The 15299-nt window shown below is 38.2% G+C and overlaps 2 protein-coding genes across 3 annotated transcripts in view; both read left to right on the forward strand.

Moving 5' to 3' along the window:
- Positions 1-1619: 1619 nt before the first annotated feature.
- The window catches only part of LOC109460424 (olfactory receptor 52P1), a 28382-nt gene continuing 14702 nt past the window's right edge, over positions 1620-15299 (forward strand). Inside the window, exon 1 of one of the 2 annotated variants that reach the window (XM_074335905.1) lies at positions 1620-1774. The gene's annotated coding sequence lies outside the window, so the exon portion shown is untranslated. The remainder of the gene's footprint in view (positions 1775-15299) is intronic. The other variant, XM_074335906.1, reaches the window with a different exon arrangement.
- On the forward strand, positions 9441-11740 carry LOC109460421 (olfactory receptor 52D1). Its single transcript, XM_019755817.2, has one exon. The coding sequence runs from the start codon at positions 10374-10376 to the stop codon at positions 11397-11399; it is 1026 nt and encodes a 341-aa protein (XP_019611376.2). The 5' UTR covers positions 9441-10373; the 3' UTR covers positions 11400-11740.

Consider the following 15299-nt stretch of genomic DNA (forward strand, 5'->3'; position numbering starts at 1 on the left):
ACTAAGGACAGGTATTGAAAGCCAGGAACAAAGGTAGGGGAAGATAGAAAGAGATGGCAATCATATAAAGATATTGAGATCAGACATGTTCAGGGTATTATGCCAGTAAACGTTGCTGGCTGCCATACACCTGAAACTAATATAATATTGAATGTCAACTGTCATTAAAAAATTAAAATAAAATAATTTTAAAAATAAAAACTAAATAAGATATTAATGTCCTTGACTATTACAGATCTCATCTCAGATTATCCCCTGAATTCTATTATAGGAGATACAGTTCCTTGAATCCCTCAGGTATTTGGGTAAACTTATTGCATACAAAATTTTTCATCAGTGAGTCCTTATTTTCTGCTTTCTACTGCAGTTAGAGATTTTATTCTCTTGCTATTTTCCTTATGGTTTCAAGACAAACCAGTCAGATAGATCTCTAGCAACAGCCTTTCTTAAAGTAATGGTGTCAGAATTTATTGACAACAACTGCATCTCATTCTCGCTTATATCGTGATGCCAGCCAGACAAATGTAAAGCTATATATATTTGCTAGATGCTAACCTTGTTCTTGAGAACCTAGGACCTTCACAATGTCATTAGAGAGACTAGAGGATCAGAAAACTCATTTGATTTCCAGTTGCCCCAGTGTCTGAGTAGAGCTCGTACCCTCCAAATATAATTTCCTAATTCTCTCCTGTAATTTCACATGCAGAAAACTTGGAAGCCCACGAAGTTTGGAATCCCTAGGTTCTTTTCAGCATCCCCAGGTTCTTTTCTAGGGCAAAATCAGGTGACTGACTAATTGAACAGTCTAATAGAAGTTTTTTCCTTTAATAGAAATAAGATACACATTTTTTAATTCTTACTCTTTCTTAGTGGCAGTACAGAATATGCTCATTCCTTTTGTATTGAAGAAGCCAAATATCACAATTGTTTCTTGGTCCCAAAAATGATTAGGGAGCCTCAATGACATTGGTATATTGATGGGATTGAGGTAATTGAGGAAACATTCCATCTCATGTCTTGTGAGATTCCATCTAACCCAGCTAACTGAGGACCGGTCTTAAATATCCCTGAAAATAGTTTTTGATTTAAAAGAGGGTGAAACCCTCAGTGCCCTCACCATGGGATTACAGACTCAAGAAAGGCCAGCATGATTTTCAGTTTGAGGAACTAAACGATGTTTCCTCATTTGAGAGGTACATGGTGAGGGAGTACATGGTAAAACCAATGGACTGAGAGATATGCAAAATCATGAAAAATAGCGCTGAGGATCATAACGAATGTTTATTAAATCAAAGAGAATGTAGTATGCACTTTATATGATTTTTCTTAATCTCTGAAAATCCCTATGAAGTATTATTATCTCTACTTTATATTAGAAAACTCAGGACAGAGGGGAAAAAAAAAACAATTGCTTAAGGTTAATACAGTTAACAAGTAACTGCAGTCAGATAAAATTTTGAACCCAGGAACCTGAATCTTGGCTCTCTGATCTCATATTTTACAGACTGGATCACATAAGGAGGTGATGATTCTGGGAGCTGAGTTGTACAAGAGATGTTTGAGGCATTTCAGGAAGACTCATATTTTGAAGCTGAATTTCATTTCCTCGGGAGGATTTTTCTGATTCTCTGTTATATGCTGTTGAGTAGACTCTGATGCCTGGTGACTGCATGAATGAGTGATGTCCATGATATCCTGTCCTCAACAACCCTACTCGGCTCCTGTAGACTCATGCCTATGGCTTTTTTTATGAAGTCAATCCATCTCTGAGTAGGTACTGACTTGTGTAACTTTTCTTCATAGCATATATCAGTGTAACATTTTTACACATATATTGAAGATTATTTAATTAATTGTCTTTTCATTAGAAAACCTTAATATATCACAGAACATGCCTGTTCTTATTCTTTAGTATATGTCAAATATCTAGAAGAATGCCTGGCACATAGTAGACGCTCAATAAATTTTTTTTAACAAAGTAAATAAAAGAGAAGCCTTAGAAAGGATATTAGTGTTCATAAAATAAAAGCCTAAGATACTGATGAGGAATCCTGCCTCCTTGATGTGGATTCTGTTTACAGACATTGACTTAATGAAAAGAAAACATTCTCAGAATCAGAGGGTCTAAAGTTGAGAATGGCTGCCTCAAAAATGCACATATTTTTGCCACTAGATTTGTATAAACAACTGCCACTTGACCACTTTTCAAGGTATCACATTTAGGAGACAAGCACTATATAATTATTGAACTATATACATGTTTTGTGATGTATTTCCCAACTAGATTAAAAGATTATATTCCACTGATTTATCTATTATTTTAAAATCTCTGGCCTTTCCAGGCTAGAAGTAAAAATATTTACACTTTTCCAAGATGGATACCGAAATGTTTATAATCACTCTTTTCTTCTGTTATAACTTAATTTTTGAGTTTTTAAGTATATGCAAAATTACAGAATTGGCAGTAAATTCTATTATTTGGCTTTAAAATTCAAACAAAATAATAATTTCATTAGCAACTACAACTTATAATAACATTACTGCCTGTATAATTTATAGCTATAGTAACTGTTAACATATAGCAGCAAACTTGCAGTAGTGCATGCGAAATGCATACAGTATGGTAATCAATAAAAAGAAAAGTTGATCTTTTAATAATTTAGTTGCAGATGAACAGGGGATTGAAGGAAGTATATTGTCTTTAATTCTTATAGAACTTTTAAAATTTTTTATTAAATTTATTGGGGTGATGTTGATTAGTAAAATTATATAGGTTTTATGTGTACAATTCTGTAATACATCATCTATATATTGTATTGTGTGTTCACCACCCAGAGTCAGTTCTCCTTCCATCACCATATATTTTCCCCCGTTACCTTCTTCTACCACCTCACTTTCCCCTTACTCTCTGGTAACCACTAAACTGTTGTCTGTGTCTATGAGTTTTTATTTGTTTGTCTTTTTCACATGTTGTTTTCAGTTTTATATCCCACATATGAGTGAAATCATATGGTTCTCGACTTTTTCTGTCTTATTTCACTTAGAATAATATCAAGATCCATCCATGTTTTCACAAATGGCAGTATTTCATCTTTTCTTATGGCCGAGTAATATTCTATTGTGTTTATGTACCATATTTTTTTTATCCAATCATCTATTGAGGGAAATTTTGGTTGTTTCCATGTCTTGAATACTATCAGTAATACTGCAATGAACATAGGGGTACCTATATCTTTATGGGTAAACGTTTTCAGATATTTTTTGAGTACATACCCAGAAGAGGGATTACTGGATTGTATGGTAATTCTAATCTTAATTTTTTGAGGAACCGCCATAGTGTTTTCCATAGTGGCTGTACTAATAATTTACATTCCCACCAGCAGTGTATGTGGGTTCCATTTTCCCCACAACCTCCCCAACACTTGTTATTTCTTGTCTTATTGATAATAGCCATTGTAACAGGTGTGAAGTGATATCTCATTGTGGTTTTTATTTGCATTTCTCTGATGATTAGTGAAGTTGAACATTTTTTCATGTGCATTTCTCTAATAACTAGTGAATTTGAGCACATATATATATATATATATATCCTTGGCCATTTAAATGTCTGTTCAGGTCTTCTGACCATTTTTAAATTGGATTGTTTGTTTTTTTGGTGTTGAGTTATATGAGTTCTTTATATATTTTAGATATTAGCTACTTATCAGGGATGATGTTTTCAAATATCTTCTCTCATTTGGTTGGTTAACTCTTTGTTCTGTTGGTGATTTCTTTTGCTGTGTAGAAGCTTTTTACTTTAATATAGTGCCATTCATTTATTTTTGCTTTTACTTCCCTAGCCTTTGAGGTTAAATTCATAAAATCCTCTTTAAACCCATGGTCCATAAGTTTAGTACCTATGCTTTCTTCTATGCAATTTATTTTTTCAGGTTTTATATTTAGGTTTTATCCATTTTTAAACTAATGTTGGTACATGGTGACAGATAACAGTCTGGTTTCATTCTTTTGCATGTAGCTTTCCAGTTTTCCCAGCACCATTTATTGAAGAGGATTTTTTATTTTATTAGTTTCAGATGTACAAAACAATGTAATAGTTAGACATTTAAACCCCTCATAAAGTGATAACCCACCCCCCCAAGCTACTACTCCTCTGACATTGTATATACCTGGTACAATACCATTGACTATCTTCCCTATGTTGTACTCTACATCCTGTGACCATATATACTTATATATTTAGTTATACATAGTTGACATTCAATTTTATTCTACTTCAGCTTCAGGTGTATAGTGCATTGGATACAATCTATGAAGTGATCCCCCTGATAAGTCCAGTGGCCATCTGGCACCTTACATGGTCTTTACAACTGTTGATTATATTCCCCATACTGTGTTAACTAACAATTTGTATTTCTTAATAATATTATTGACTATATTCCTTATGCTATACCCTACATCCCCATGACTACTGTGTAACAATTAATTTGTACTTCTTAATCCCTCCCCTTTACACCCATCCTTAACCCCGCTCCCATCTTAAAGAACTCCCGCTAAGATTCCTTGTAATACTGGTTTGGTGGTGATGAACTCTTTCAGCTTTTTCTTGTCTGGGAAGATCATTATCTGTCCTTCAATTTTAAATGACAGCTTTGCTGGGTAGAGCAATCTTGGTTGGATGTCATTGTTTTTCAACACTTGGAATATTTCATTCCACTCCTTTCTTGCCTTCAAAGTTTCTATTGAGAACTTAGCTGCCAGTCTTATGGAGGCTCCCTTGTAGGTAACTAACTACTTTTCTCTTGCTGCTTTTAAGATTCTTTCTTTGTCTTTAACCTCTGGCATTTTAATTATGGTGTGTCTTGGTGTGGGCCTCGTTGGGTTCATCTTGTTTAGGACTCTCTCCACTTTCTGGACTTGTATGTCTATTTCCTTTGCTAGGTTAGGGAAATTTTCTATTATTTCTTCAAATAGGTTTTCAATTCCTTGCTCTCTCTCTTCTCCTTCTGTTACCCTTATAATGCGAATGTTGGTATGCTTGATATTGTCCCAGAGACCCCTTCAACTCTCCTCAGTTTTTTGGATTCTTTTTTCTTTTTGCTATTCTGGTTGGGTGTTTTCTGCTATCTTATTTTCTACATCGCTGGTTGGATCTTTTGCTTCATCTAATCTACTGTTGATTCCCTGTAATATATTATTCATTTCCATTATTGTGTCTTTTATTTCTAACTGGTTCTTTTTCATGGTTTCCATCTCCATTTTTACGCTTCCTATCTCTTTGTTGAAATTTTCTCTGACATCATTGAGAATTCTTATTACCAGTGTTTGGAACTCTGCATCTGATAGATTGCTTATCTCCATTTTGCTTAGTTCTTTTTCTGGAGCTTTGTTCTATTCTTTTATTTGGGACATGTTTCTTTGTCTTCCCATTTTGGCTGCCTCCCAGTGTTTGTTTCTACGTATTAGGTAGGGATGGATGTCTTCTTGTCTTAGTAGAGTGGACTTACATAGTAGGTGTGCTGTGGGGTTCAGTGGTGCAGTCTTTCTGGTCACCTGAGCCATGCACTCCAGGTATGTCCCTTCTTTGGGTGGTGTGTGCCCTCCTCTTGTCATTGATCCTTGGTTAATAATTGCATATCAATGGAAGGGACTGACTCAGGCTCCCTGGTTGTGAGGACTGGCCTTGACTACAGTGGAAGAGTTGCTATGCAGGGGCTGATCCTACAGAGCAGGGTCTGCCTCAGCAGGACTCTGGTGCTTGACCAGTTCACCCCTTGGGTGTGTTGTACTTGGAGGTTGCTGGGTAATGCTCCAGCTCATTTTGAAGGTGGCCCTGAGGGTGCCAGCCTCAGGATCACCTTGGAGGATCTGCTGTAGGTCAAGTTCTACCACAGCCTGTGTCCCACCCAGGGCCACCTGACAGGAGCCACAAAGAAATCCAGAGATGGCTGCCACCCATGCTGTGCTTGGAAGTACCCTGAGAGGCTAAGCCTTGAACCAAGGCTGGCTGCTGCTAGTGCCGTGCTTAGGGCTGCTCAGCCAGAGGTACAGGAAACCCTCAAGCCAAATGCTGCTTGTCTGGGTTCCATGAAGTTTTGAGAGACCCTAGGAAAGTCTGCAGCTTGAGCCAAGACAGGAGGTCTGCACAAAAAAGCCACTGGAAGCAGCCTGGTTATGCCCAAAATTTGGGTGGGGTGCGGTCTTGAAATTCCATGGTGTGGCAAACAAACAGTGGAGACTCAGATATGGTGGCCACTTGTGTCCACACACAGGGAAGGGGGAGAGCTCAGCAAAGAAACAATGGCCTCTGCCAGCATCTCCATCCAGGAGAAAGCTGCCTCTGCAGGCCGCATCAGAAGCCAGACAACTCAGTTCCCCACTATATGTGCTTGCCACCTCTCCAGCTACTGCCCTAGTGTTGGAGCTCAGAGCAAGTGATTCCGTTGGTGGCTAAGTCCCTGCACAGTCCCTTTAAGAGGAGCACCTGAGAGTGCAGCCACCCTCAGTCTCACTCAGTCACAATCTCTGCTGGTTTTCACAACCAGAAATTATGGGGACTTCTCTCTCCAGCACTGGAACCCTGGACTGGGGTGGGGCTGGGATCTCACACTCCTCTGGGGGATGGGAGGGACCTCCACAGCTGTAATAATCCTCCTGATCTTTAATGATCATACGCAGGTGTGGGCCCAGCCCTTTCTGCATCTCTGCCCTTTCTACCAGTCTGGAGGTGGCGTCTTCTGCAAGTCCTTAGTTGAAAGGCTTCAGTTCAGCTTGATTTTAAGTGAGTCTCAATAATGGTTGTTTTGTAGAATAGTTGTAATTTTGGTGTGGTTGTGAGAGAAGCTAAACACAGCGTTTACCTACTGCGCCATCTTGGTTGTCTGAAGAGGCTTTTACAGAACTTTTTAGATCCTATCTTAGGTGTTTCCACATTCTAAGATTTGTTTTAGGTGAGAATGATTGGATGAATTTAATGTTGCTGTCCTTTCTAAACATGAGGGTGTCTGAGTCCCAAAGACTGAACTTCAATAAGATAAGAATGATGATTCTGACTTCATCTACAGGGATCGCTCAAGGTAAGATGGCTCCGAAGAAAACTGGTTCTTTCTCTTTGTTTTTAATTTCCTAGTGGCATAATTTTAAATCCAAAGGCTAGTCACTCCAAGAAACCTACTCAGATTTAACTCATCACTAAGCCCCTACATCTCTTCCTTCCTTCTTCTATTCCCATAGCATGCTTCATCTTGAAGTTTCCCTGGAGTACACACCTGTGTGTCTCCTGGACTGACTGGTCATATCAAGGCTCATGCTTTAAAGTAGACAACACAGACCAAGGCAGGTATGTTTTATAATCAAACTAATGCATGTGGCCAATCAAGAAAAAAGACAGAAATGTATTATATAGATAGATTGGATTGGATTAGATTAGATGAGAAATGCATTAAAGAGTTTATAAGGAGCACCTCTTGGAGTAGATAGAGTGAAAAGAACATGGTGGACATTGTAGATCTAGTGAGAGAATATCTTGTTTGATCCATAAGGAGGGCTCCCAAGAAGAAACACTTTTCTACCATGGCCACTTACCCAAATTTGTTAAAAAAAATACTTTTAATTACAGTATTCAATCCTTTATCCATTTTCCTGTTAAATATTGTTTGTTACCCTAAGTTATACAAGGCATTGATGATGAACAGAAAGAAAAAAATGAGATGCAAAAATTTCATAGTGTAATGGTCAAGAGGCATTCATATACATAATTATCAAACAAGTTTATATTTCCTAAGGAGGGTATGCTGAAGATGTACGGTTCCTGCATCACAGTAGAAGGATCATATTAATAGATAGGCTTCATAGAGAAGGATGTATCCACTTAGGTTTTGAATAACTGTTAGCAGCTTGGCCAGTGACCAAATGGGAATAGCAAAAAAAAAAGAAAGAAAGAAAAAGCACCATATGAAATTGTGTGCAAGTGTGATAAAACATGTTTTAGGATATTTCCAAAATTAGATATGACTTAGCTATGGATGGAACAGTAAGCATGTGGTAGAATGTGGTAGTAACTAATGCTAGATAGGTGAACAAGAAGACCTTTGTATGCCATTGTCTCAAGATCTTAGTGGGTTGGTGCAGCCACTATGGAAACAGTATGGATATACTTCAAAATATTGAAAATGGAGCTCCTTATGACCCAGCAATTCCATTCATGGATATCTATTCAAAGAAATCCAAAACACTAATTTGAAAAAAATATATGCACCCCTATGTTTATTGCAGCATTAGTCACAATAGCCAAGATATGGAAACAACTGAAATGCCCATTGATAGATGATTGGATAAAGAAACTGTGGTACATTTATACAATGGACTATTACTTGTCCATAAAACAGAATGAATTCTTACCATTTTCAACAACAGGGATGGACCTAGAGAATATTATGCTAAGTGAAATAAGTCAGACTGAGAAAGACAATTCCCATATGATCTCACTTACATGTGGAATCTAAAGAACAGAATAAATGAGCAAACTAAACAGAAGCAGACTTAGAAATACAGAGGAAAAACTGGTGGTTGCTAGGTGGGAGGGGGTTGGGGATGGGGGAGAAGGTGAAAGGATTAGAAAGTACAAATTAGTAGTCATAATATAGTCAAGGGGATATGAAATACAGTTTGGGGAATATAATCAATAATGTAAAGATTATGTAGGGTATCGATGGGCACTGGACTTACAAGGGGGATCACTTCATAGACTGCGTAGATGCCTGACTAATATGCTATACATCTGAAACTGAAGTAGAATAATATTGAATGTCAACTATAATTAAATACACACACACACACACACACACACACACACACACGAAGTTTGTGAAAAATTAAGTTCACGAACTCATCCTAGAAAAAGTGCTACATACCTCATTGCTGAATATCACTATAGTCACCTTCAAAGTACTCCCCCTGAGAAGCTATGCACTGATGCCAGCGCCTAGTCCACCCTTCAAAGCAATTTTGGAACTCTTTTTCTGGAATGGCCATCAGAGCTGTCGTCATATTACTCTTGATATCCTGAATGTCATCAAAATGTCTTCCTTTCAATATTTCCTTTATCTTCAGGTAAAGAAAGAAGTCATTGGGGGCCAGATCAGGTGAGTGGGGAGGGTGTTTCAATACAGTTATTTGTTACTGGCTAAAAACTCCCTCACAGACCATGCTGTGTGAGCTAGTGCATTGTCGTGATGCAAGAACCACGAATTGTTGGCAAAAAGTTTAGGTTGTCTAACTTTTTCGTGCAGCCTTTTCAGCACTTCCAAATAGTAAACTTGGTTGTGGAGTACAGCATCGTGAAGATAATCAATGGTACTGTAACAACCATATACATTGTTAGAAGTGTAGTAGATTGGGGCAGGGGGGGAGGGTGTTATCACTTTGTGAAGGGTGTAAATGTCTATTACATTGCTTTGTACACATGAAACTAAAAAAAAGAAAATATTAGCAGGAAATAGATTGCATGCTCAAATTAGGTAATTTGAGTACAGTGTAATACAGAAACCATTATCAAAGATGTGAGTCAGCATAGGAAAATCACAAGTACTTGCGAAGCCTCTGGGCTAGTGATAGCAGACAATGTTACAAAACTTGGATTCAAGGGTAAAGTGGAGGATATGGTTTCCAGTGGACCCAGAGCCAGAGAAAGCTGTTTCCAGAGAAATGCAGTCATCTTGCAACAATTCTGCTGGAAGGGAGATGAAGGAATAAATCTCTGACCTCCTTCCAATCTCCTGTCGATGTTTCCTTTGCCAAATCCATCCAGGAGTGAGAGGGTAGGAGAGTCTGTTGGGGTAATTCAGTGTTGCAGGGCCTAGAACATGATGGAAAGTGGTGGAGAGTAGACTAGGAGAGGTTAATGCAAGATATATTGCAAGCATACCCTAAGAAAGGTTATATTTGTATTTTAGCCAACTAGATTCACATGCTGTTTCCCCAAAAATAAGACCGGGTCTTATATTAATTTTTGCTCCAAAAGACACATTAGGGCTTATTTTCAGGGGATGTCTTGTACAACAATCTACATTTATTCAAATACAGTCATGTCATCCTCTTCTAGAACATTGTCATAACGTACTGAATGCATCCATTTGGCTGACAATTTTAACTGGGGCTTATTTTCAGGGTAGGTCTTACTTTCAGGGAATCATGGTGTTAGAATATTTAGGCAGCAATGTAGAGGCTTCAGTGGAAGATGGAAATCCTGAAAGTGGGCATATTAGTTAAAAGCTATTTCAACAACCCAGGCAAAAAAAAAATGAGGAAGACATGAATTGTAGTAGAATTGTTGGGACAGAAAGGCAAGAAATTGAATGGGTATGTAGGAAGAGTAAATGGCATCAACAGTGACTTTCTTTCATTTTCTAACCACTTTTAGGAAGAGAAAGCCTTCTGTTCTCTGTATCATTATGCTCTCTGCATCTGTTCCCAATGGCACTGCCTTCCATCCTTCCGCATTTATTCTACTTGGAATCCCTGGGATGCAAGACCAGCACGTTTGGGTTGCCATTCCCTTTTGCTCCATGTATATCCTTGCTCTGGTTGGCAATGGTGCCATTCTCTACATCATCATGACGGATAGAGCTCTACACGAGCCAATGTACCTCTTTCTGTGTCTACTTTCCATCACTGACCTGGTACTCTGTTCAACCACATTGCCCAAGATGCTAACAATCTTCTGGCTTAGGTCTCACATAATTTCCTACCATGGCTGCCTCACCCAGATGTTTTTTGTTCACGCTGTCTTTAGCACAGAGTCAGCTGTTCTACTGGCCATGGCTTTTGACCGCTATGTGGCTGTCTGCCGTCCACTTCATTATACATCCATCCTCAACGCCATGATGATTGGGAAGATTGGTCTGGCATGTGTAGTCCGTGGCCTTATTTTTGTTTTTCCTTTTGTCATCCTCATCGAGCGCTTACCCTTCTGTGGACATCACATCATCCCCCACACCTACTGTGAGCACATGGGTATTGCCAAGCTGGCATGTGCCAGTATCAAGCCCAACACCATTTATGGTCTCACTGTGGCACTCTCAGTCACTGGCATGGATGTAGTCCTCATCGCCACCTCATACGGCTTGATCCTGAGGGCTGTGCTGCGTCTGCCATCAAAGGATGCCCAATTCCGAGCATTTAGCACTTGTGGAGCCCACATCTGTGTGATTCTTGTCTTTTATATTCCTGCCTTTTTTTCCTTTTTCGTCCACCGCTTTGGCCATCAAGTACTTCCTCGTGTTCACATTATACTTGCGAATCTCTACCTCCTCGTACCCCCTGTTCTCAACCCCTTGGTCTATGGCATTAATACCAAACAGATACGCCTGAGAATAGTTAGCTTTTTTATGCGGAGGAGGTAGCTATACTCTCTGTGTACCCCAAAGACCAAGGGAAAAAGTTATAATTAATCTCACACTTCCTCCAGCATCTCTTTACCTAGAACGAGAGGTTGCTGATTCTGCTAATCCTAGCCAGCCAGTATCATGTGTTATCTGAGTTTTTGAAGTATTTAGAACAACTTATCTATACCTCCTCAATCAACAGAATGTCATCTTCCTGTAAACTAGCATATGACCTGTTAATGGGCCTGTAGGTCTTGAATCTTCCTAGGGAGAGGTAAGGAAGTGATGTAGTACACTTGAAAGTACGAACAAACATTTATTCTCTCATTGTACAGAAATCCCATGTGTTAGAAGTAAAGGAAAAGTGGTCACAAAAGAATTACTTACTTATAACTTCAAGAAATTGAGAACACACACACACACACACACACACACACACACACACACACACACACACATTGATTAGATTGATTGCTAGCACTTTCTTATACCAAGGGTATTTGCAGTGAGAGCATCAGCCCTACACAAGAGATGGCTGTGAGAGCCCATGACCCTTTGGATCTGGGATTCGGTTGAAATAGTTGAAGATGACTACTGGGTGACTTATTGTGAGAAGTTTGGAAGGAAGTACATATATATCAATGGAAAGCCATAGTACAACTTTCTCAAGGAATGACTTCAAAAGGTGACACTTTGTAGCTAATATATTTACCTCATGACTGATGACCTTTGCCGTTTTTCTGAGGTTCTAAGAATGATGCACATTACATGAAAATTACTTTTGGTCCACTGTAGACTCAGTCTGATCTTTTGTTTACCTCATTTAGTTAATAGCCCTTTGGGTATATAAGAATTTCCAAGACAGAGTTTCCTGCTAGTGTTATCCAGGGTATCCTAGAATATTCAGAGTTGACAAATTATCTTTCTCTAAACAACTGGCCTTCACGCTTTAGCACAGGCTACCTTTTACAGTAGCTGGGGTTTTTGTTTTGTTTTGTTTTATTTTTATTTGTTTGCTTGTTTGTTTTTTGATGCCTTGGAAGAAATAAAAGCAAATAACCAGTCTACCCTTCTACACAATACATTAATCTTTTTCAGAGTCAATGCTTCATCATATGTTTTTATTACCAGGAACTCTAAATCTTCTAAGGCATTCATTCCACGTTTCAACTTCAGGAGCCATATCTTTTTCCTTTTCTAAGGTCTAACATTCAGCCTACACAGAGTTGACTTAGTTTGTAATGTGGTGCTTGAAGAATAAGGGTCATACAAACACAGTATAGAATTTTTTATTGTGCTATTGTAAAATATATGTAACATAGATTAGCATTCCAACCCATTACACTAAGCAATCATCACGACTATCCATTTACAAAACTTTAATCCCCACAAATAGCAACTTTGTAACTATTAAGCAGTAACTCCCCATGGCTCCTCTACTGCCTAAAGACTACAAGCCTTTTGCAACAATGTTAGAAACACTATTCATTTATTTATTGTACAGGTAGTTGAGCATTCATTTAAAAGTATGTATGGAGGATCATCTATGTGCCAGTTACGTTAGGCATTGAATTTCACAGGTGAGTAAGGCACAGTGACCAATCAGGAAACTCACATTCTAGGGAGAGTGGAAGTGAGGTAATTAATTACAAAAGAATATGGCATTTGCAGTGAAAAGGAGTAAAAGATATTGTTAGAGCAAAGGTGAAAGTATGTTCATGTTACTTCTATTTCTTTCTTACAGTGAAGTAATCTTTATTGTATAATCCGTCTTGATTCTAGGCCCTCTTTTCATGAGCTGAGGCAAAAAGATGCAACCTGTTCCTAACTTGAGAGTATATTTTTGGTCTTCTCATTGTTTCCATTTTGGATAACTAAGTTATTTTCTATGGAAAAATCCTATCAAAAATTGATTGTAATAAGATGTTTCCTATATATTGGGGAAAAGACAATAAACAAACAGAAAAACCATGACTACTATTCTCCTCTGCTGGAAATTATTCAAATTCACTAACCTAAGAACCACCAGAACATATAGTGAAATAATTAGGTTTCTTTATTGTGCTGCAGAAAGTGAGAAAGCACCCAAGAACTGTTGTGAAACTCATAATGTGAGAGATAGAAAGGGATTTTATAGAATGTGAGCTTGTGCTTGATGATTTTTAGGAAGTTGGGGGGAAATTCTAGGTTAGATGTGGTCAAGAAATGTGGGTAATTTGGTGATTGTATCGTAATACTTTTTTAAAAATCTAGGAATATGAGGACAAATGGGAGCGAGAGGTCACATTGGTAAAGAAACAGCAGTTTACTCAGGTTATCAGAAGATTTAATTCTGGGTTGACCTTCTTCTCTATGTCTTCCAGACTTTGTTGCAGACTGGCCTGGCATGCATTGTTTTGGATTTCTGCAGATAAATACTCAGAAGTGGAATTGCTGGGTCATAAAACAGTTCTATTTTTAATTTTTTGATGAACCTCCATAATGTTTTCCATAGTGGCTGCAGGAATTTGCAATCCCACAAACGGTACATGAGGCTTCCCTTTTCTCCAAATCCTCACCAACACTTGCTTCTTGATTTATTGCTGATGGCCATTCTGACAGGTGTGAGGTGATAGCTCACTGTGGTGTTAATTTGCATTTCTATGATGATTACTGACATTGAGTATCTTTTCATATGTCTATTGGCCATGTGTATGTCCTCTTTGGAGAAACGTCTATTCAGATCCTCTGCCTATTTTTCAATTGGATTCTTTTTTGGTGTTAAGTTGTATGAATTATATATGTATTTTGAATATTGACCCCTTATTAGGTGTATCATTGGCAACTATATTGTCCCACTCAGTAGGTTGTCTTTTTGTTTTGTTGATGGTTTCCTTCACTGTGCAAACAATTTTTAGTTTGATATAGTCCCATTTATTTATTTTTTTCTTTTGTTTCCCTTGCTCGAGGAGATATGAGGTGTGATCAAAATATACAGTGAATGTTTAAATAAAAAAATTGTCATAGTATAAAACACATTGCCATTAAATCCCCTCAAAATACTCCTCCTCACTTCAAACACACTATCCCATTGTTCTTGCAACTTTCTGAAGCAGTTCTGGAAGACTTCTTTCATGAGTGTCTTTAGTTGCTCTGTCATGGCTGCCTCAACAGAAGAGTCAGAAGTCGAACAGTGCCAGATCCAGTGAATAAGGTGGATGAGGACACACCATAATGTTTTCATTTGACAGAAATTGCCATACCAGAAATGATGTGTGACAGGAAGCCTTTCCATTGCAATCAGAAAATATGGTGAACGCTGCTGCTGAATGCCATTCAAGGGAAAGGCAGGGATCTTCAATACGGAAGTGGTGCATCGAAACTTAGTAACAGTGTGTGACAAGTTTGAACTTGTTTGGTGCAGTCAGTCGGGTGTGAGCTACGGTTGAGAGAAGATGTGTTTTAAAGTGTGCGATAAATCACCCTTCATCATGACAATGCTCCGTGTCACACATTGCTTCTGGCATATGGCAATTTCTGTCAAATAGAAACATTATGTTTTGTCTTCATCCACCTTATTCACTGGATCTGGCACCGTGCGACTTCTGGCTCTTCCCCAAAGTCAAAGTTATTCCAGCCATCAAAGCAGACATGACAGCACAACTAGACACACACAAAAGAGGACTTCTAGAAGTGCTCCAGAAAGTGTCAAGAACAATGGGATAAGTGTGTTCAAAATGAGGGGGAATCTTTTGTGGGGGATTAATGGAAATATGTCTTTTACTGTAATAATTTTTTTATTTAAACATTCACCATATTGTTTGATCACATTGTATATTCCAAGAAAATATTACTAAGAGCAGTGTCAAAGAGTTTACTGCCCATGTTTTCCTCTAGGAGTTTCACCATTTTTGTTCTTACATTTAAGTCTTTAATCCA

Source organism: Rhinolophus sinicus, linkage group LG06, assembly GCF_036562045.2.
Source record: "Rhinolophus sinicus isolate RSC01 linkage group LG06, ASM3656204v1, whole genome shotgun sequence".
Classification (NCBI taxonomy): Eukaryota; Metazoa; Chordata; class Mammalia; order Chiroptera; family Rhinolophidae; genus Rhinolophus; species Rhinolophus sinicus.